Source organism: Lactuca saligna, chromosome 9 (assembly GCF_052625555.1).
Source record: "Lactuca saligna cultivar CGN05327 chromosome 9, ASM5262555v1, whole genome shotgun sequence".
Taxonomy (NCBI): Eukaryota; Viridiplantae; Streptophyta; class Magnoliopsida; order Asterales; family Asteraceae; genus Lactuca; species Lactuca saligna.
The window spans coordinates 19596033-19618921 of NC_136425.1; the positions used below are offsets into that span (position 1 = coordinate 19596033).

Consider the following 22889-nt stretch of genomic DNA (forward strand, 5'->3'; position numbering starts at 1 on the left):
ACTTTCATCAACGTTGGAATCTCACCGGCCACGTCCGTTTCTCGGCAAATCCCCACGGCTTCTCAAAAGCCAAAAATTCTTGTTCAGCCGAAGTACACTTACGAGACACGATACTTTGATCAGACTCTTGATCATTTCAGTTTCAATGATCTTCCCAAGTTCCAACAACGTTATCTCATCAACTCCGATCACTGGTTGGGCCAAGGCCCTAGTTGTTTGGGCCCAATCTTCGTTTATTGCGGCAACGAAGGCGACATCGAATGGTTCGCTGCCAACACCGACTTCGTTTGGGAACTCGCCCCTTGTTTTGGTGCCATGGTCATCTTCCCCGAAGTAAAAGTCATAATCACTCTACTCTACATTAATTTGTTCACTTGCAGACCTTTAATAATACAATTTTATCAAAAGCTGCGTGATTTGATCTAGCATCGATATTATGATGAATCGATGTCATATGGAAGCCAGAAAGAAGCATACAAGAATGCTTCTACTTTAGCCTATCTAACAGCCGAACAAGCACTTGCTGATTACGTTCTTCTCATCACCAATTTGAAGAAAAATTTATCAGCCGAAGCATCACCTGTAATCTTGTTCGGCTGATTATACGGTGGAAGTAAGATCTTTTCCAACAATTTCAACAAAAATTAAATAAGCACTTGCTGATTACGCTCATCTCATCCCATTTACCTGAAGTACCTGGTTACCACAATGTTTTAGTTGAACACATTTATATTTTGTTGGTATTCTGTGTACAAATAGTAACATTAATGGTATTTTTTGTACTAAAAAAACAACAATGGTATTTTTTGAACATTTGGAAACCGGATAACCTACAATAGCCGGTAAAATGGTATTTTGTGTACAAAAAAAACAATAATAGTCTTTTTTTTACACTTTTGAAATTTCGTTACATTTTTAAGCCATTATCCCTTACTAATTAGTGTAACTTAAAAAACAAATTCTGATATTTTATCATTTTATTTTTTCCTATATATATACGAACACCTAATTAGTGTACTATATACGAAACCTAAACCTAAACCTAAACACCTCTCTCTCTCTCTCTCTCTCTCTCTCTCTCTCTCTCTCTCAACCTACTACCAGAAGGTCACCGGAAAAGGTGACCGGTGGTAAAACCAGCCCCGACACCCCCTTCCGTCTCTCTCTTCTAAAATTTTCGAATGCACGGATTTAAGGTCAAAGGGACATGTGTTTTTTTTTTTTTTTTGGCTAGAATCAATCCTCTTTCGATTGTATCTCAACTTGCAGGTCCGTTTGGAGAAAAGAACGCGTCTGATCTGATGATGCCAGAGTCCAGACGCTGCATAGAAAGACAGGTCCCATTTGGTGTTTAAATTCTGAAGTTACAAGAATGATCCCTGATTTCTTCAACTTATTTCCCATGCAACACCAATTTAAGATTCCTTCTCATAACAAGTTTGTAAATATCTCATTTTACCCCTTTTAAATTTCAACAAATCATTAAACACTATTTAAATATCAAACAAGCCCTCTAATTAAACTTTTAAAATGAAGTTAATATCAAATAAATCTCTTCTATTTAATTTAATTATTAAATAAACCCCACTACACAATTTATTTAATTAAGGATATAAAATATAATTATTTTGTTTTTAAATCACCTGCCGAAACATACCAGTGTTACACACGCATGGATAATTTTTGGATTTACACTCAACAAATCCAGTTTCTTGATGCTAAATTTATATATACCAAATAGTGAAAAGCGATCCAATCAAATTACAGTTTTGTTGATTTCGATCATGTTCTACAACCTCTCTGTATGTTGGAAAGGTACGAAGTTGGACTAATTTGGAAACACAGTTGAGACTATAGATATCTATATTTTGTAAATCAAAATCAAACTGAATTCACTTGTTCGGATTTGATTCATTTGAACGAGCATCCATAACCCGAGTCGGACGCTATAATAATTTATCCTACAAAACAGCCATAATAAACACCATAAGGTATACGACTTAGTGAATAACATCTACAATAACGCATTTAGCACAAGACGACACATAATAATCAATGGACATTACATCGGTTATATCAAGGTCAACTAATTATCATCTCGTGACTTTCTTTTCGAGATCAACTATTATTATTTCTCCATAATAATGATGGTCTTGAGCTTCGTAAGGTCAATCTACAATTCATTTTCAACGATTATTAGGCTAACTAATATTTCATTACTATAATTTTCGCCTTGATATTCGTAAGGTCAACCAATAATTTACTTTCGCAATAATTCAATTATCAATGATTCACTTCCATGGGTATTTTTTGCCCAAAGTATTCATTTCATATTCGCCATCTATTTCTTTTATTTATTTATCACTTGAACGGATTTAACTTGACGATGATGCTATATCGTAATGTGTGTATACATGTGTGTGTGTATATATATATATATATATATATATATATATATATATATATATATATATATATATATATATATATATATATATATATATATATATATATATATATATCACAATACAATAACCTCACAATATGTCTAAATAAGCATATTGTGCGGTATCACATATCGACATCATAGGTGTTAGAGTAGAGTTACTCACTTGATTAATTTCTTAGACTGTCTTCGGTTTTAGTGTCTAGCCTCCACGACTTCTCGACTCAATACTTTTAACAACTATTCAAAAATTTAGAAGTTCCTTAGAACTTGTTACAATTATACAAAGCTTAAGTTCGTAATTATCTATGTTCCAGCTAATCAAATTATGTCGTACGACTACTAATGACTTAACACGGTAAGTTACTAGGTAAACTCACACTTCGATTATTGTCTATAATTAGGGTTTGTAACCCTCTTCGCACAAATAAAGAGTTTTAACATGAAAACCCTTTATCGGCTTTACTGACTAGTTCATAACAACATTGTGTCATGACTTTAAATCATTGCCTTGGGGTTCGTCAACCCTTCATGACTCATTTTGTTAAGTCTAATCACGTATTAACTAATAAATAGGATACCTTAGCCTAACGGTTGTCGACTTGTCGTACCCTTGCAAAACGACTTCACGGCTTCCGTCTCCACAACATAATCATCGTTTATCGATTCAATCTTGCTTTTACATTGTGTATATTTATGTTAAAATGTATTCCTAGAGGCTATATGATGTTACGCAACAGCACGAGATACTTACCAGCTAACGTGCATCGAATGAGCACAAACAATGTCTATAGGCTGACATGTATTTTACGTGTCTCAGCACAGCATACTGAACTTTTTAAAAGGGCACTCCGCGTTTTTCCGATTTCTAACTTCTTCTTGAATAACATCGTACTTTTCAAACGGTCATAATTTTCTCATTTAAACTCTGTTTTCGACAAACTTAATATGCACATAATCGTCGTTGGGAGAACTACAACTTCCTAAACACATCTTCCAGAAATTTCTCATTTTATTTCTCGTTCTTGTTATAAAACAACTTATATTTCTTCAGATAATACATGTTATGAAAACGGGTATTACAAGTTTTCCCCTCCTTACAAAGATTTCGTCCTCGTAATCACTTTTAGAGAATAAGTTATTCTTATTAAAAATTCAGAGTGCAATTTCAACAATAGTTACACCTCTATAGTATTTATATTGGATAATACAACTTCCACTCATATTATTATCATCCAAATTTTAATACCACACTTCTTTACCAATAAAGTCACATTGGCTCTTGCCACATAGGCTCACCAATAAATAATCACATTGGCTCTTGCTACAAAGGCTTACCAATAAATAATCACAATGGCTGGTGCCACATAGGCTCGCTGATAAATAATCACATTGGCTCTTGCCATTTAGGCTCAACAATAAATATCACATTGGCTCTTTCCATTTAGGCTCGCCAAATACCTTCATTCGGTTTATATAGGGATGAGCATATGGACCGGGGAACCGGAACCCGATGGAACAGGTCGGGCTGGGACGGATACTATAATTTCGTCAATGTTTGGAACCGGGACCCGGTAGCAACCGGTCGTTGGAACCGACCCAAAACTGGGAACCTGATCGGATAACTCACTCAAATATTAAAAGTTACATAACTCACTTAATTTAACTTTTTTTTATCTGAATCTTTTTCCTACATGTAGATTATGATTTGTAGTTAAGTTTAGACTATAAAATGTTTGATTTGGTTAAAAATTGAATGAGTTACAAGCCCAACAATAAAAGGTGTCAAATCAGAAAAAAAAATTTATGTTTCAGCAAGTAAATGTAATATGACTTTGTTGTTCAAATGTGCATAACTCACTCAATTTAACTTGTTTTGACTTGAATCATTCTTCTACATATAGATTAGGATTTGTAGTTAAGTTTAAACTATAAAAACGCTTGATTTGGTTAAAATTTGAATGAGTTACAAGCCCCGTAAAAAAGCGTATCAAATCAGATTTTTTTTATGCTTCAACAATTAAATTTAATCTGACTTTATTGTTCAAATGTGCATAACTCAATCAATTTAATTTTGTTTTACCTGAATCTTTTTCCTACATGTAGATTAGGATTTTTAGTTAAGTTTAGACTATAAAAACGTTTGATTTAGTTAAAAATTGAATGAGTTTCAAGTCCCGCAAAGAAGGGTGTCAAATCAGAATATTTTTATGTTTCAGCAATTAAATGTAATCTGGCTTTGTTGTTTAAATGTACATAAATCACTTAGTTTAACTTGTTGACCTGGATTTTTTTCCTACATGTAGATTAGGATTTTTAGTTAATTTTAGACTATAAGAACACTTTATTTGGTTAAAAACTGAATAGGTTACAAGCCCCACAATGAAGGATGTCAAATAAAAAAAAAATATATGTTACAGCAATTAAACGTAATCTGATTTTGTTGTTCAAATGTACATAACTCACTCAATTTAAGTTTTTTTTACCTGAATCTTTTTCCTACACTTAGTTTAGGTTTTGTCGTTAAGTTTAGACTACAAAAACGCTTAATTTTGTTAAAACTGAATGAGCTATAAGCCCCGCAAATAAGCATGTCAAATCAGACTGGTTCCAAAATCGAAAACCCGGCAAAAACCGGAACCGGTAGAACCGAAACCGATAGAACCACCGGGCCGGTTCGGTTCTTGATTTTGGCCGAATCCGGTTCCGGCCAGTTCGGTCCGTTTGCTCATGCCTAAGTTTATATTATGCACTTCCAATAACCTTTCTTCAAGTTATATTGCGCAAATTCCATATGTATATCGAAATGATTTCACCGATTACAAAACTCCATACTAAGATAGAGTACAGGATTACTCACCTTCATGGTAAAATCTATTAACGAGCTCAAAAACGCCTTCCATACCATAACTATTACTGCACTTTACCTCCGTATCTTGTTTATGAGATATATCATTTCTTGATATTACAATGTCTCATTCTTGAGGCTAGACACTATTTATATCGCCATTACGTCTCAATACTGACCCATTTATTGCTATCCATATGAAGTGCCTAAACATACATTCATGAGTCACATACATATACACAACTGTATCACAAGGTGAGATACAGCTGGCGTGTTACTTTCTTCATTTCATGTGGTGTATCTTAGGTACAATTATTCACAACATCATGTAAAAGCACTCCACATCATCACTCTTTACCACCTTGACACTTTCTACCCTCATCTTCCACAATCTTTACAATAATAATTTCTTGCACTCCAATTAACACATACATAAACACTTTTATGTTCAATATTTCCCTATTTCCTATTTAGGCAGTGTAGGAATGGAGATCAGATGATTCTTCGTGATCATCGTCTTCCCTTCCTCTCCTCATTCATAGATACCTTCGGAACCCCCTTTAGCAGTTAGCAATTGCTACAATTTGCTAGTGATCGTAGTTAAGGTAGGTTTTTAAAATATAAAAGAAATAAAAATATATTAAATTATTAGGAAAAAGTAAATCAAAAGGATAAATTTGTCCTCATGTGACATGCAACCGTTGTGTGAAGGTGTTGACTTGACAGATTTTAACAAGTTTGAAAGACTAAAACCCAAAAAAACAAAAATCAAACAAATTTTGCTATTTTCTCAAGTTTTAATTATATCTAACAAAATGCCGGATAACTACTATAATGGCCATCCATTACAAGAATACGGAGCTATTACGACGACACTTATCCCGACGATGCAAGTCGTCGCTACAAGTCTTACTATACCGACAACTTGTCGTCGTCATGTCTTTTGCCAACTTCAACCAAATTTCCTTGACTAGGATATAAGTGTGATATGGGCATATTTAGTCATATAATTCATGCGTTTTCTTAATACTTGGTATTGTTTTTGTCTCAAATATTAAACAAAATGTACTTAATTAGTTTAAAATATCATTTTCAGCAAAAAAAGATATGCTCGGAAGTAAAAAAGAAACGGAATTGGTGATTGGAAGTTTGGATCTTTGATTTTGAAAGATGAAATTGAAGAAACCACGGCGTGTTATCCTTCAACACAACGTGTTGGTTTGAGAAATCTTGACAAAATAGTGCATTGTTGTACACACAATTTTAAAGAAAAACACGACGTGTTTGGGTCCTCCAACACGACGCGTTGCACCTATTTTCAAAATTTATTTAAGGATCATTTTTGTTCGAAACCCTAACGATTTCTTGGGGTTTTTATCGACTTTTGGAGGCCAGAGACATTCTCAATGAGCTTTGGAACTCAGAATTCGACTAGAGACTATTTTTGAAGAGATCAAAGAGAATTAATCATTACTTTTTCTTAATTCTTTGTGTGAATCATGTTTGTAACATTGAATTTCGTGTTTATGGTTTTATTTGCTAAAGTTATGGGCTAAAACATAATTCTTTGGTTTAGAATAGATGATCTTATGACTATGTGTTGATTGAGTGGCTTTGGATGAAGTTGATTTGGTTATTTATCATGATAAGCTTGTTAAAAGATCCTTATGTGTTAATGATAATTATTTTCTGTTAATTACAAAGTATATTGAGTTGTATCAACATCTACTTGATTGCTTGCCTCTTATAATTTTTGTGAAAACAAGATTATAAGTCTAGTGTTGTGAACATAACCTATGGTTAATTAGAATATAAGTAAATTAATGTGTAAGCATGTATTATGACCAACCATATATGAGTTGATTGTACCAACCAATTTAATTAACTACCATTACAAGTCTTACTTGATTCGAATTGAATACTAGTAAATTCTTTAATTCAATCACTTGATCACTCCTTGAATTGATTTGTTTCCTAAAGGATTAGTAATAGTAAACATGAACCTAATCACATTAGAAATTGGTAATTGATGATATATTAATCAATTGCACTTGTCAAGAAAGCAACCATAGAAATAAGTGAATTAAATTTAAACGGAAGTCTCTTTTATATTATTGAATCTAGTTGTCTTTTGTTCTTTTTGTTAGGAAAATATAAACCAAAATTGTACGAAAGAACAAAAGCATAAAATTCTAGATTGAGACATGTGTTTAACATATTTTCTTTAAAACAAATTCATCGAGTGTTTGTTTCCTAAGATACAACAGTAGAAAGCAATTCTTTTAGATTGCTCGAACCCTTACTTGGCCCAGATTATACATTGGTTGCAGCAAAAGAGAAAAGATGAAGCCGAAGCGTAAGAGAGGAAGAGTGTGATTTCATTTCATATATATTGTATATATACTACCCAACGTAACTGGTGCAATTAAAACGAAATTGTAACTATCACAATTAAATAAGAAAATTAATCAAGAAATCAAAATCGAAATCTAGCCCTGTCGAAATTAACCGATACTCGAATTACCCCCCGGATTTTTTCGGGTATCAGGTAAATCGGGTATCGGGTAAATTTTTCCGGGTAATCGGGTAGCCCAATTTTTTTTTTCGGGTCGGGTAAAGGGTACATTTTTTGGGTTTCGGGTATACTCGAATTACCCAAATTATTTTAAAAATTCATATTTTTTTGTAGAGCTTGTACTATATAACATATATTTGATCACGCTTAAACTAACTATCATTATTGTAAAACATGAATCTATTTATTATGACAATACGACACTAACAATATTAAAAATAATTTTTTATATATCATTATGTTCTTTAAAACTTAACTGTTTTCTAGATTTAGTTTTTATTGTAACTAACAAACTCATTATCTTGACGAAACTTCAGAACATAGCAAAACTTATGGCTACATTTTTCTTTAATATTTTAAACTTTTAAATTAAGATCTTTAAGTATTTGTTTTTTTAACATCTTATTATATTAGATTAATTTGTTAAAAAATTACTTTGAAATCTCATGTATTATTGACTAAAAAATCTCAATGTTCAAAGTTTGAGTAACTTCGTTTATGATAAAGCACGGCGTTTTTATTTCACTAAATTTATTTTTAGTTGAAATTCAAAAGAAAAATTATATTTTTCGGGTAATACCCGAATTACCCGAATTTAGTTTGGGTAGGGTAACAGGTAATTTTTCTAACATGAAAACCCGAAAAAATTACCCGATCAACACCTATACCGAAATATATGATTAATTGCTCTTAATTCGTTTTTGTAACTGTTAACAACAAAAAGGAAAAAAGGAAAAAAAAAAAAAAAAGGTCCTTGAACATTTCCAATCTACCAATGGTACATTCGTGCCCGTACACAAGTTCAGTACCCTGAAGCCAATTCGTGCACCCCCCCTTGCATGGGCATGCAACAGAGAGCCTTAGTTCTAATAAGTCTTACAAAGGTAGCTAGTCTTTGTAGTTATGAACCAATTTCCTTTTCATTCTTCCACCAATGTGGGATGAGTTTTAAACCCACTTAACTCTTTTATTTTCTCTTCCAATTGTCCTACTTTGACAAGTAATTTCTCATTTATTTTTAATCCGTTTTGGACGTGTGATATATCGAAACGTAGATATCACGGAGGAGAAAAGGCATATATAATCAATAACTCATTTTGATTATATTTAGAGTCCAAAATTTGTGTTCAAAAATGGAGAAAATCTATTTTTGAAAATCAATTAAATTAATTTTCCACCACTTTTTTTAGTCATTAATTGTTCTTTGCTAAGTGTTAAAGTAAATGCTTAAGTTTCTAGTCTTGTAAAACTAGAGAAAAAAAACCCCTTTTTTTATTAATTGCTTAAATTAGATAATATTAATACTAATTTTAATTGTTTACCGTTCCTTGTGTTCGATACCCTACTTACATTCACTAAACTGCTAATTGATAGGTATACTGCATTCCGTGTGTTTGTTTTTGTGTTTAACATAGTTAGGAGTAAAACTAGTACATTCCACACGTATCACTGTGTCGACAACTTGTCGTCGCTACAAGTCTGGTGGGAACGACCAAATTATTCGTGGTATTCTAAAATCTATGTCGATGACAAGTCGTTGGTATAGGTGTGGAGAAATCTGTTTTTCATTTATTTTTATTCCATTGTGCAAAATATCAGAACGACGTAGTTTTTTAGAAGCTATATCGAAGACATGTCGTCGGCATGCCACGTGGCGATCCGCGTGAAATGTCTATTCCGACGACTTGTCGTCGGCACAACTTTTTAATTTTTATTTTTATTTTTGTTTCAGCAAAAAGTGGAACGATGTCATTTATGTAGACCCTATACCGACACATGTCGTCGGCATAGGGTAAAGGTTTACCCTAACAAACCACAGTCCATCGTTCATTTGCACAACGACAACCAAAATCCATTTTCTCTCTCGACGTAAATCGTAATCAGCCCTCAATAACCGGCGACGAGCAGCATGTAATCTCTCATTCGAGCTTTTTACTCCAAATTCTTTCTTCGTTGCTGGTTGGTCAAGGTATTTACCTCGAATTTGGGGTTGTTTTTTGTGTTTACAGTCGTTCACCACCTTTGCTCTTTACCACCGTCCGTCCTCCACCACCTTCAGCCGTCCCCACCGAGGACTCCACCCTCTTTCCAGTTTTTCTCCTTCAGCGCCACAACATGGAAGAATTTGGGGGTTTTTTCGGGTTTTTTTTTTTTTTTGATTTTGTATATTTCGGGTGACCACTAGCCACCGTCGGAGAACCACCATCAAATTCAACAATCAGAATCCGGCCATCATAGCAAAAAGACAAAACAGGTTAGTTATTTTTTTTCTAACTTCTGTTGAAATTGAAATTGTATGTATAAGTTTATATGAAATTGAAATTGTATGTATAAGTTTATATGAAATTTAAATTGATACTTGTATGATTATAGGATTGTGTTGTTTGTTTGGTATATTATTATTATTTTAATATTTAAATTTAGTTGTTTGTTTTTATTATGGTATGTTTATTGTTTTCTTTAATTTATGAGAAAATTCAAGACGAATATAAGAAAATGCAAAGCGAGGTCGGGGAAGGCAGACAAGTAATTAATGAAGAATGTTTAGAACGTGCCATTGGGACGAGACGTGGGCATGCCCGTGGAGTAGGTAGGAGCCCAACCGCCAACTTCAGTTTAATTCCAAATGAACGGTCATCCACTTCCAGATCGTCCCAATCTCAACCTAAATCTCAATCCCAATTTGATGCACAACAAATGCAAGAATACTTGGCGCCATGTATTCCTAACTTCCAACCACCACCAGTTCCTAACTTTCTATTCACCTCTAACAATTTGCCGAAAGGATGGAAGAAGAAGGGGAAAAAGAAGAAGAATAAGAAGAAGAAGAAGAAGAAGATGATGATGATGATGATGATGATGATGATGATGATAATGGTAATGGTTGATGTTTCTTATTATTTTGAACAATGCTAACTACATATTGTAGTATTACACTTCTTTTTTATGTTTTGAATTTGAACAATAATAGTTAGTTATTGTATTTCAATTGATATATGCTTCAAAGTTTTTTGGGTTTGTTAAAACTGCAGGAATGGTAGTGTACAGAATCTGTAAAAACTAAAAAAAAAAAAAAAAAAAAAAAAAAAAAAAAAAGTAGCTATCGCGACGACAAGTCGTCGCTATAGGTATTTAATCGACAACTGTGAAAAACTTGTAGCAACGACAAGTGGTCGCAATCACTTGTACCTATCCCGACGACATCTCATTGCTATAGGTTTCCCGACGACATCTCGTCACCACATGTAATTAATAAAATTTTATTTTTTTCTGAAAATCTTGTCGACGAAAGCTGTAATGACTACATATCGCCGGAATAGGGAACCTATGCTGATCAATTTTTACCGACGACAAGTCGTCTGTATACCCTATGTCGTCGGTATAGGGTTAGAAATTTTCGTCCCCATAAGAAGTTAATGCTGTAGTGATCCTCTCCATTCAATATGCAACATGTTTTCGTTTATTTGTTCGAAATATTAGGAGGTTGTAAATATATCATTTGCTTAATCCTTGTATTCAGGTCTACACAAGATTAGAAACGCACATTAGTTGAAAGGGAGAAAACAACAAGAACATGGGATCAAAAGTGGGGAAATTTTATGTGTTTATTGACTTTATTCCTTTGAGAGAAAATAGATTACAATAAGGGAATAAATACTAGGTGTTCTACTTGAACAAGCATAGAAGAAACCTTAATATATTAAGTTCATCCGTTATACCCACCATATACCACATATGTGGTGAATGTCACATCAGCACTACAATCATCTACCACTAACATAGGATACCTACCACTAACACACCACTCCACATCATTATTTTTTTTATTTTTAATTCAAAAATACAATAAAATTACATTTTTTATAATTAAAAAGATTCATTTTTTAAACTAGTGTTTCATTAATTATAAAAATAAAATTACAACTTCAAACTATATTACTTAGTTAATTTAGAAAAAAAAAATTACATTAATTAAAAAAACAAAGAAACATACATATAAAAAACATAATCATCGTTCATGCTATATTGGTACAAATGTTCTGCGACATTTTCTCGAAGATTGAAACACGTTTCATTGTTATGAATTTTAACAACTCGCTCGAAAAACGCATTCGTTCCCGGTACGAACTCCTCGATTGGAATGGCAACGTCGTTCGGATCATACGTGCAAATCGCTCGACCTTCATCTTTGATAATCATGTTATGCATTATAATACATGCTAGGACCATTCGTTTAATTCTTTCTTTATCCTAGATTCGTGTAGCATATTTCACTACATGTCATGTCTGCTTAAAGACTCCAAATGCCCTCTCGATATCCTTTCTCGCCGATTCCTGTTTTTTTGTAAAAAACTTTTCCTTTTCACTTCGAGGAACCGAGTATGCCTTCATCAATGTAGAATAATCCGGGTATATCCCATCACCAAGGTAGTAACCGTATTTGTATGTGTGCCCGTTCACCGTGAACGTCATATCAGGTGCTTTGCCGGTCCAAATATCGTTAAAAAGTGGAGACTGGCCAAGAACATTAAGATCGTTGTTAGACCCCGCTACTCCAAAAAAGGCATGCTATATCCACAAATCTTGAGATGCAAAAGCTTCTAGGATGATAGTTGGTTCACCTATATCTCCTCGAGTGAACTGATCACGCCATGCAGTTGGACATTTTTCCCAAGCCACATGCGTACAATCTAGACTGCCAAGCATACCCGGAAATCCATGTCTCTCTTCATGAGCCGAGTATAATCTCTCAATATCACGTTGAGTAGGTTTGCGCAAATATTCTTCGTGAAAAAAACCTCATAAACACATGCAGAGAACCAATCTACACATTCAACGGCGGTCCTCTCGGATACTTTCAAGTATTCGTCAGATGCATCGAATGATATACCGTATCCCAAATACCTAAGAGCAGCCGCACATTTTTGTATACTACTAAAACTCATTCTTCCTCTAGCGTCGGGTTTTTGTTTGAAAAAAAACATAACGAGATTCTAAAGCATTACTAATATGTAAAAATATAGCCTTATTCAAACGGAAATGGCGTTCGAATGAGTCGTCATTATAAAGACAATTATCGGCAAAGTAATCACGTACCAGTAAGTCGTGTGCGGCTTGGCGATCACGATTAACGACCGCCCTTATACGAGTTGCATTCGAACTTTCTTCGTCGTGAATGTGTTGCACAACGTTGAAGAATGTGTCGACTAATTCTACGTCATCATCCGAGTCAAAAGTTTTTAGAAATTCAATATGTTTTGTGGAATCCATGTATATGTGTTTTGTGGTTGTAGAGAATGAAGATTAGAATGAGGTGTAAGTTTTGGTGAAAATAAAAGTTTTATTTATATAGTGAATTGAGTTTGGAAAAAAAAAAAAGTCAAAATAGCCGTTCAACGGCCAAAGAAACTCACAGTCAATCATGTTCTCCGTTTGATTTCGTCGTCGGGAGCACGGAAAAGCACGACCACGCCCGACCACGAAATATCGGGGTGGTGTGCACGAAAAATTTTCATGGTCAGCTAGACCAAGGACTACTTCGTGGTATGTATACCACAAGGTCTAAAGCAAAGAAAAAAAACTATTACCCATGTACTCCTAGTAAAACACATTCCTCCAAACTCGGTCAACATATAGAAAGGGTCAGACTTAGGGGTCGTTTGATAGCGTATCTAACTGGGTCCAAAGAGGGACTGGATCCGTAAAATATCAATTGGTATGTTTGATAGGGATAGGACTCGGACCAAGATTTGGACTCGGTCCAATAAAAACATAGGACTCGGTCCTTGATTTCAACTTGATGGACCGAGAAACACATAAGGAAAAAAAACGTTGTTGCTGCTGCTAATTGACAATTCATCGCTGTTGCCCTATCGATCCAAAAAAAAATCGTTGCTGCCCCCGTTAACCTCTGATCGACGCAGCCTCTTGTTTCCCTTATCGATCAAAAGCCTTGCAACAATCGTCATTCTGAGCAACAGTCCGTGATCAAATACAACACATAACAGGTTTGTTTTTAATCTTTTAACGTTGCTTTTCTGTATTCATAGTGAGGGACAAAACTGTCCAGAACTTAAAAAAAAATTGCATGTTATTTCTGTCAATACCCCATAATCAGGGGCAAAATAGTCCATAATTGTCCATATATTTTTGTGGTATTCTATCTTCTTAAAGCTGTCAACGAAACTCACAGTCAACTTATGTGAATGTCAAGTTTTCATGAAATCTTGAAGATGTGTGACTTTCATCTTTTTTAATTATATCATTTGGTAGTGAAAACCTTGTATCTAAGAGTTATGGGTTCCATTTTAAACCAAACAAGCATGTTTCTTTTTCTTGCTGTACCCTACTCTATGCCAAAAATTATGTCATTAATGTTAGTATAAGCAAATTATTGTCTTTATAGAGTAAAAAGTTAAGAATGAATATTGTAAGCAATCTTTAGTGATTAATATATATATGAGTGTGATGGTTGAATTTGTACATTGAAACATATAATCATGTTTGTTTCTTGTTTTAGTAATAACAATATTGTAAAGTTTAGCAAAATTATAAATTTGATAATTATAAAAAATTTTCATATTTATTATATTTTCGTATTCTTTGAAAATTTTATTCGTTATAAAAATTAACAAGACATTAATTTACTTCTTAAATTTTTATACTAAAAAACTAAACGTGTATATGTATATATATTTGTATATATGTGTGCAAAATTGTGTGTAACCTGTTTATCATTCATTTATTCCTTAGACATGGCAGAAAAGAGAAATAGAGCTAGTTGGTCTTCAGATTTTGTGAACAAAACTTTTCTAGATGCATGTATCCAAGAACTAACAAGTAATGGTAGGGAGGGTAGTGGTCTCAAAGGTACCTCATGGAATACAATAGCTGAGAAACTAAAAAAAGAACACGACTTTGTTGTTGAGAAAAAACAAATGAAATATCGTTATGACTACTTGAAAAGCAAGTATGCAGTTTGGTTGAAATTAAGAAACAAAACTGGGAATCTCTATAATCCTGTTACAAACACGTTTCAAATGACGGACGTAATCTTTTAATTTAAAACACATTATTATTTTTTTAAAAAGTTTAATAATAAAATCATTTTTTCAAACAGTCGAACAAGATGGTTGAGAAATTAAGAAATGCACCCCTCCTTTACCCTGGTCTATGTGCCCAGTTGTTTGACGGTGCAACCTCGACCGGTGCTGCTAGTTGGGGACCATCTTCGACACTCCCTCATCCTGCAGAAGTCTTTACTACACAAGATTATGATGATATTGACATGGTAGATACTCCACCTCAAATGGATATCCCAGCCTCAGCTTCAACAGTACCCCCACCTACAAGTGCGTCACATGCAAGTGGAGATTCGTCTGCTCGGTCTAAAAATAAAAGAGGAAAACGAAATGCACCCACAGACACACTGGATGATGACATAAGAGAGGTTGGCAGGGAAATTCTGAAGGCGGATCAGGCGTTCGCGCAAACTAATAATCTTGACAAGGAGATGGATGAATGTATTGAAAAATTGAAAGGCTTGGAGTGGGGAAATTCTGATCCGAAGTACATCACTGCACTTATGTTGTTCGCTGAAAATGCTGGTAACAGGAAGATTTGGTTACGCCTCGAGTCTTCAACTTGTGAGTTGTGGGTGAAAAGTGTGGGAAAGAATTTTGGATTACTTGGTTGACTTTAGTATGACTTTAGGATGTTTTTGTCTTTATGCTTTATGGATTTATATTATGGTACATGTTATGGATTTTTACGTGTAGGGTTGTTCTGTGTTATGTTTAGGATTTTTAAGTTTAGGTTATTTATGTGTTATGTTTAGGATTGTTAATTGGCATTGACTTTTTTGTTATGGATTTTTATTTTATGAAGTTATATGTCATCCATTTTAATGTTATTGATTAATTTATGGTTTATGTTATTAAATTTATGTGATTTGTATTAACATGTAACATGTTACATATGGATAAGGAAGGTAAGTTTTTAGGTTTCCTTATACTCTCATGCTATTGGTTGATGTTGGTTCAAAAAAGAAAAAAAAAAAAAAGAATTGAAGGAATAAAAGCTAACGAATCGGAAGAAACTGGGCATGCATATACACAAGATTTGATACACGGAGATCCTATACAATGTTTTGATATGATACGTCTTACACAAGATGCATTTGTATTATTATGCAATCATTTTACTCAGAGAAATTGGTTGCAACATAGTAGGACAATAAGCGTTGAAGAGAAGATGGCTATATTTTTACATGTTATAGGACATAATGAACGTTTTCGAGCTGTTAAAGAAAGATTTCACCACTCCATACAAACGATTCATCAATGTTTTCATGAAGTGCTAAAAGCAATGATGTGCTTTGCAAGAGAAATTATTGTACCAACATCTTCTAATACAACAAGAAATACCTCGGAAACTTATAGACGGCTAAAAAACATATTTCCTGGAGCATTAGGTGCACTAGACAGAACACTTGTACATGCAGTTGTGCCCGTTGATGAACAAACTCGCTATAGAGGAAGAGGAAAATGTGAATGTTATCAGAATGTAATAGGAATTTGTGATTTTGATATGATATTCACCTTTGTATGGGCGGGATGGGAGGGCATAGCACACGATTCTAAAGTTTTGAAAGAAGTTGCATTTAATCCGACTTCTGGATTTCCATTCCCTCCACCAGGTTTGTCATTTTTCTATAAGTTTTATTATCTATATTATTAATATGATTAATTTGTCACCCATTTACAGATAAATATTACCCTTGTGATGCCGCATACACCAACACCCGTGGATTTATGGCTCCTTACCGCAATACTAGGTATTGGTTAGCTGATTTTCGAAGAAACGGAGCTTTAACTAAGGAAGAAAGGTTCAATCATGCTCATGCACAACTTAGAAATTACATTGAACGTACTTATGGTGTATTGAAAACGAGATTTCCAATTTTAAAACGTATGGCTCCTTATCCTTTTCCAGTGCAAAGAGACATAGTCATTGCCTGTGTCGCGGTCCATAATTTTATAAAGAAATACGATATTCAAGATGACCTATTTATGAACTTTGAACAAAACACTATTTTTACTCCTAATGTGGGAGGTGGAGGAAGTGAGGGCCAAAACATATAAGGCATAGAATGGGGTTTGGAAGCCGTTGAGTATATGACTACTTTGCGTGACCAGATTGCTAATCAGTTACTTTCAAATGGTTCACGTTAAATGATATATTTTTTTTATTATGTATGACAATGTGTATTTGGGTTTTGTATTACACTTCGTATTTGGATTTTTAATTATGTATGTTTAATTTGGATTTTATGTGATAATTTTTATTTGTATAATTATTTTATCCAGCACAAAAGAACAACATAAGGATAATATGGTCATTTTAATCATTCAGCACAATCAGTCAGATAAATAATCAAACAGCATAAATTCAGTCAGATGTGGACTCAGTCAGCATTTTTCTAACCCAGTCAGCTCTAACCCAATCAGCAACTATCAAACGACCCCTTAATTTCCATCATAATAATCCTCAATTCCTCCCCTTCCCGAAGAAAATCCATCCCCAAAATCCTCACTCAAATGAAAGCCGATAAGGTATTCCGACATGTCTCCACTTGGAGAATCATACAAGACCAACCCTGTGTTAAATCAAAAAGCTATATGTTGGTTATTGAAGCTTTTGGGAAGATTGGAGATGTGAATCGAGCTGAAGAACTTATGTTATAAATGAAATCGAATTATGACACGTATATTTTTTAACAATTTCGAGATAGTTTAGATTTAATTTAATAAATTGTTGTATTTGTTCGTTTTATTTAAAGTTATCCAACATATTTTCTCTATCATTTTGGTTTTGCGTATTTAATCATAAATGAATATGATTTGCAATTTTGCATAAGTAAATTATTTGGTGGCTTGCACATCATCAAAATATCCATTTCTAATTTAATTTTATTGAACATAAAAATTAAAAAGGTCAAATTTGGGCCAAAAAGTGATTCATACTCTCCAACAAAGTCATAGCAAGCCCAAATATTGAATCGAAAACTTCTATGAAATCATCAACGGAAGTTTTATATTTTTTAGTTGGTTTATGTTATACATTTACGTTTATTTAAATTTCCATAAATCATATAATTATATTATTCTGATAAGTAACTAAGTAAAACGGATATTAAAAGTATTTAACTGTGAAGTAAGTATACTAGATAACAATGAACTTTTTTCATACTTTAATTGTAACTATAGAAAAGGATCGAAATTTAAAGATATTAGAAAGAGTCATTACTCATTAGATTGTTCACATCAAAATTTCGATTGATTTTCGTATCACGTGAAGTATTGAACTTAATAAACTTTCAAAAGTTATTTGCACAATTATTCGTTTATTCTGAACCACGAAATATAATTTGAAGGAATTGTTTTAGCCACTTGTATGGTGCAAGTAATAGTCATTATCATTACTTTGTAAGGGTTCAAACATCACATCATCTTCCTAGCCAAAGTTATCTTGGCCCAAAATCTCCCACCCACAATTATATATATATATATATATATATATATATATATATATATATATATATATATATATATATATATATATATATATATATATATATATATATATATATATATATATATTAATTGTCGTAAGTGTTCTTACCACATACATCATCCTTCTCATAAATGTTGAGACAATTGGTTATGATATAGGTGGGTTTAGTTGAGCATTAATATAACTTAATTGTTTAAGTCATAATTATAGATATGTTGATGTTGTTTATATGGGGTTATAAAACTGTTCCATTTTGTTTTTATTATTATATGTTTTAAAGTTTTATGAGTAATATATCTAATCAAATGTTGTGAAGTTATGAATAGATTGACTATTATGTTTCTAAATTGTAATTTTCATGGATAGTATGAGTTAACTGTTTTCGGTTCATGTGACATTTATAACTAGATCTTCATTTGGACAGACAAAAACGACACACCTCATCAATTTGTGCTAAAATGTCATTATATGCCTTTGAACATTTTCTTGTTCTTGCGTTGAACACCAAAAATTCCAATTTACTATATTTTGACCACAAACAAATATTAATCAAATATACTTTTTATTTTAGCTTTTTTGTTCGATTTTCTATGGCATGATTAACAATTTGAGGGGCTTTTCTCTAATTTCACAATAATTAAAGGATTAATAACTTCTAAGGATAATGAATTTTTGTATTTATACATATTTAGTTACTAAACACATTTAATCACTAAATCTTTTTCATGCGATATATCATATAACTATATGTAATAGATTTTGATGATATGACATTTAACGTGATTTACAAATAATATGAAATAAACTATCTATATTAATCTTGTCGAAATATATGATTATATTGTTTGCATGCGTTTTTAATTATTTTAAGTGTAAGTGAAAGTGCAAAAGGGTCATTGGGGTCAAATCCATTAAAAGTTGTCAACTACGGTGTGAAGTCAAAATAGTCGCTGGGATGGGGTCAGGGTGCCACGTGCCTACTTGTATCCTCACATTTATGATTTATTTTCCTACTTTCACTCCCACCCAATCACATCATTCCACGTATCATTATCTTACATTCAGTATTTCTATTAATTTAAACAAATTTGAAAAAATTGTCAGAGGTTGTCAAAATTACGAGGTTTTGATCTAAAAATGTTTGGTGATGTATTAGCGGTTTAATTTTAGATCTTTTTATTGTTTTTGGTTCTTACACACATAAAAAGACGATTATTCCCTTATAATTTATGTATATTTTTATTATTTTAATTGCTGAAATACATAAATTAATGTAATTTATATTATTTTATTTAAATTTTATTTGCCTTTTCTCTTTAAAAAAACACACACATACATATACAAGAAATATATTACCCCTAATGGATGCCACCATCATCCTCGACTGGAACCACCAACAGCTACCACCGTCCACCACTATCATCGTTGACTGCCACCATTGACAGTTACCACCATCTGCTACCATCACCACCGATTACCACCACCGTCCATTACAAATATATAATCCACCCCTCCCCCCCCCCCCCCTCTCATCTTTCTTTCCTCAGACCTCGAACAAATTTCCCTACCAACACCACCTTTCTGATTGGAGTTGTCCCTACCCAAACACTGTTACCTCCATCTTTTAATGATTAGGGTTTTCAACCGCTACCACCACCTTCATAGAAGATAACGCCATCCTCATTCACCAACATCGTTGTTCTCCACCACTATTCGCCGACAACCACCTCCATCTCCCCACATACTCAACTTTTCTTTCTTAACGAGATGATTTTTCACCACCGCCACTAAACCATCGTTCATCGGATTTTTTCCAACTGTCTCTCCCTCCCAGAAGACCTAAAACACTAGACGATCAATGGTTTAAAAAAGACGAATTCGATTTGAAGGGTTTTATCACCTATCTCTTCTTCCTCGGGTTTAAATATGTAGATCGATAGGTTTACAGAACAAATCAGGTATGTCGCTCTCGTTTGCAGATCTGGAAACACACACATGGAGCTACCAGAGAAGACAAAGGGGTGGTGGTAAGTAGGCAACGCCGCTTGAATTTACATCTGGGTAGCAAGCCATCTTCACCGGAGTTTGATAGGGATAGGAGGTTTTGCACAAGCATGGGGTGGAGAGAAGCATGTGAGTCTTCGATTATCAGGAGCAGAGAGAGTTGTTATTGCTAGGGTTAGGGTTTAAGAAAGATTGATGATGACGGATGGTGGCTTCTATGGATATGGAGATTTGAATATGGAGAAGAAGAGGTTGCTTCCGGTTTGTAAACAAATTCCAAATCAAAAATTGGCAAAACTTTCATTCATATTTCTGTACTAACAAGGATATGGGTCATAGGGATGAAGAACATAATAACATAATAGAGAAAGGGAGAGAACACACACACACATAGAGACAGAGAGAGAGAGAGAGAGAGAGAGAGAGAGATTAGAGACAGAAGCCCGAGATGGAAGGGATAAGAGGGATGGTTTGGGGTTTTTTTATTTTTTTAATTAGAATAATTAGGAAATAAATTAAATGAAATTAAAAAGAAAGTTATTTAAGGGAAAATTTGTCATTTCAGGTGGAGTGTGGACTAAAACTACATATAAATGTCAACCATAGGGACCAAAACCACACAAAGTATCCGAAATTGGACTACTAATGCACCACTCAACTTTTTTTATACTTTTTTGGACCAAATTACAAAATTTTGACAACCATAGGAACCATTTTCGCAATTTTATCATTAATTTAAGTTATTTCCGGTGTCATTTGGTTCTATTGATATTTCAGAAGTTAATATTTTAAATTCAAGTTTAATTGTAGGATTGTTGTTAATAAAATTATCATGTTTTTAATTTATATATAAGTAGTGATGCAGCGCAAAAAAAAAACAACACAAAGATAACCAAGAATGAACCTGTTGATTCTAAAAGAATAGCCAGGACAATCTCTTCAAAACCACGTTGATTCTACGAATATCGTGGGATTGGCTTCAAAATCTGGGTTAACACACAGAATTTGGAAGAAAATCGAAAGTTCATAAAATTAATGATCGACTATCAAAATTACATCAAAAACAGTTAAATAAGAAGCAGTAATTAAAATGAAACCCTAAAAGTCCATGGGCCAAATACAAACCAAAAACAAAACCCAAAAATTAAGGAAAAATAATAAAATTGTTCATAACTCCATTTAGAAAGCGATTTCTGGACTCAAAAATAGGTAAGTCCTCTTCGGGAACTTATCTAGATGTGCTTCTTGCTCCAAGCTTCGATTTGACTGGTCGTAGGCCCGGAACGGAGATTCGTAGCCAAAGTTATAGTCATTTCCGTGAAACCCCTTTAGTCACACGATCGTGGGCCTCTACGAACGCAATGGTCCGATCCTCCACACTAGGGCCCACATCAAATAGGCTTTAGTTTGTTTTTTAAACAAAAAAATGTACAACATGTTGAACAAATACATGCCTATCTTAATACTATTATTGGTTCATAGATGACATATATGACACATGGTTGGTATAACTTATATTCCATTTTGAGTTGGTTAGTTGAATATGGTTATTGCTAATTAAATCCATTAAAATTCTTATAGTTTTAAAAAATAAATTCTCAAAGTTTATGTGAAACGAAAATTTCCATAAGTAATCAATATTTGTTTAACTTAGACGGTTTCAAAAGATATTTTTTTCTCTTACACATAGACATGTCTTAGGGATAAAGGAGTCATAGTAGGTTGGAGGAGGAAATGGATGGAAGGTATGAAAGCAAGAGAGAAAGAGAGGGGTTTAGCGGTTTAAGGAACCCGTTGGGAACACAACTCAAAGATGAAAAGTTGAAGAAAATGGGGTCGGCGGTTTAAGGGTTGGATGGGTTCGATACCCTCCGCCTAGGGTTTAGCGGTTTCGGCGGGAGGAGGAAAACGACTCCATCGTCCCTTACTATTAACACATCTGAAATGATAAATGATTATAGTTTACATCACATTTTGGTAATAATAATAAAATATATATGTATTTTCTCAATAATTTTTAGGGATTTCCATAAAATATTATTGACTTGTTTATAAAGAAATAAAGATAATATGATGAGTCATACATTTGTTTAAAAATATATTTATTTTACAAAAGATAATGTAGGGATATCTTTCGTTTTCCAAAAAGCTATGAATCATAGAAAACGAAGGTTATCCACAATTACCCTTTATTTTTTAACAAACCATATCAACTGTTTAAATGTAAAAATAGTTCCTTTTTTTTAATGAAAAAGAAAAGAATAGAATAAGCTTGTGCAATATAGGACAAGAGCAGCATGGTTTATTTGTATTTCTTTATGTATCATTGTTTTATTCCTCTTGGGAACAGTGTACTAGGGCATTATGGTCTTTTCTCCTGTCATCAATTATTGGTGAATGGTGATTGTCATGAACTTACTCTTTGTAAATACAATATGTGA

At 33.4% G+C, this 22889-nt stretch overlaps 2 protein-coding genes across 2 annotated transcripts; one reads left to right on the forward strand and one right to left on the reverse strand.

Moving 5' to 3' along the window:
• Positions 1–12150: 12150 nt before the first annotated feature.
• Positions 12151–13140, reverse strand: LOC145016049 (uncharacterized). Its single transcript, XM_078974483.1, has 3 exons — positions 12967–13140; positions 12669–12863; positions 12151–12438 (listed from the first exon to the last, which is right to left on the reverse strand). Exons 1-3 carry the CDS (start codon positions 13138–13140, stop codon positions 12151–12153), a joined length of 657 nt encoding a protein of 218 aa, XP_078830609.1.
• Positions 13141–16122: 2982 nt separating this feature from the next.
• On the forward strand, positions 16123–17012 carry LOC145016051 (uncharacterized). The gene is made up of 2 exons (XM_078974484.1): positions 16123–16567; positions 16636–17012. Exons 1-2 carry the CDS (start codon positions 16123–16125, stop codon positions 17010–17012), a joined length of 822 nt encoding a protein of 273 aa, XP_078830610.1.
• The last annotated feature ends 5877 nt before the right edge of the window (positions 17013–22889 follow it).

Bases quoted from the DNA above. Each gene is read 5' to 3' on its own strand.
- LOC145016051 (XM_078974484.1), top strand. From the start codon at position 16,123: ATGGCTATATTTTTACATGTTATAGGACATAATGAACGTTTTCGAGCT. The intron at 16,568-16,635 runs GTTTGTCATTTT...ACCCATTTACAG, and splicing joins ATTTCCATTCCCTCCACCAG to ATAAATATTACCCTTGTGAT.
- LOC145016049 (XM_078974483.1), bottom strand. From the start codon at position 13,140: ATGGATTCCACAAAACATATTGAATTTCTAAAAACTTTTGACTCGGAT. The intron at 12,864-12,966 runs GTACGTGATTAC...GTAATGCTTTAG, and splicing joins AAGCCGCACACGACTTACTG to AATCTCGTTATGTTTTTTTT. The intron at 12,439-12,668 runs GTTTTTTTCACG...TTGTGGATATAG, and splicing joins TCTCTGCATGTGTTTATGAG to CATGCCTTTTTTGGAGTAGC.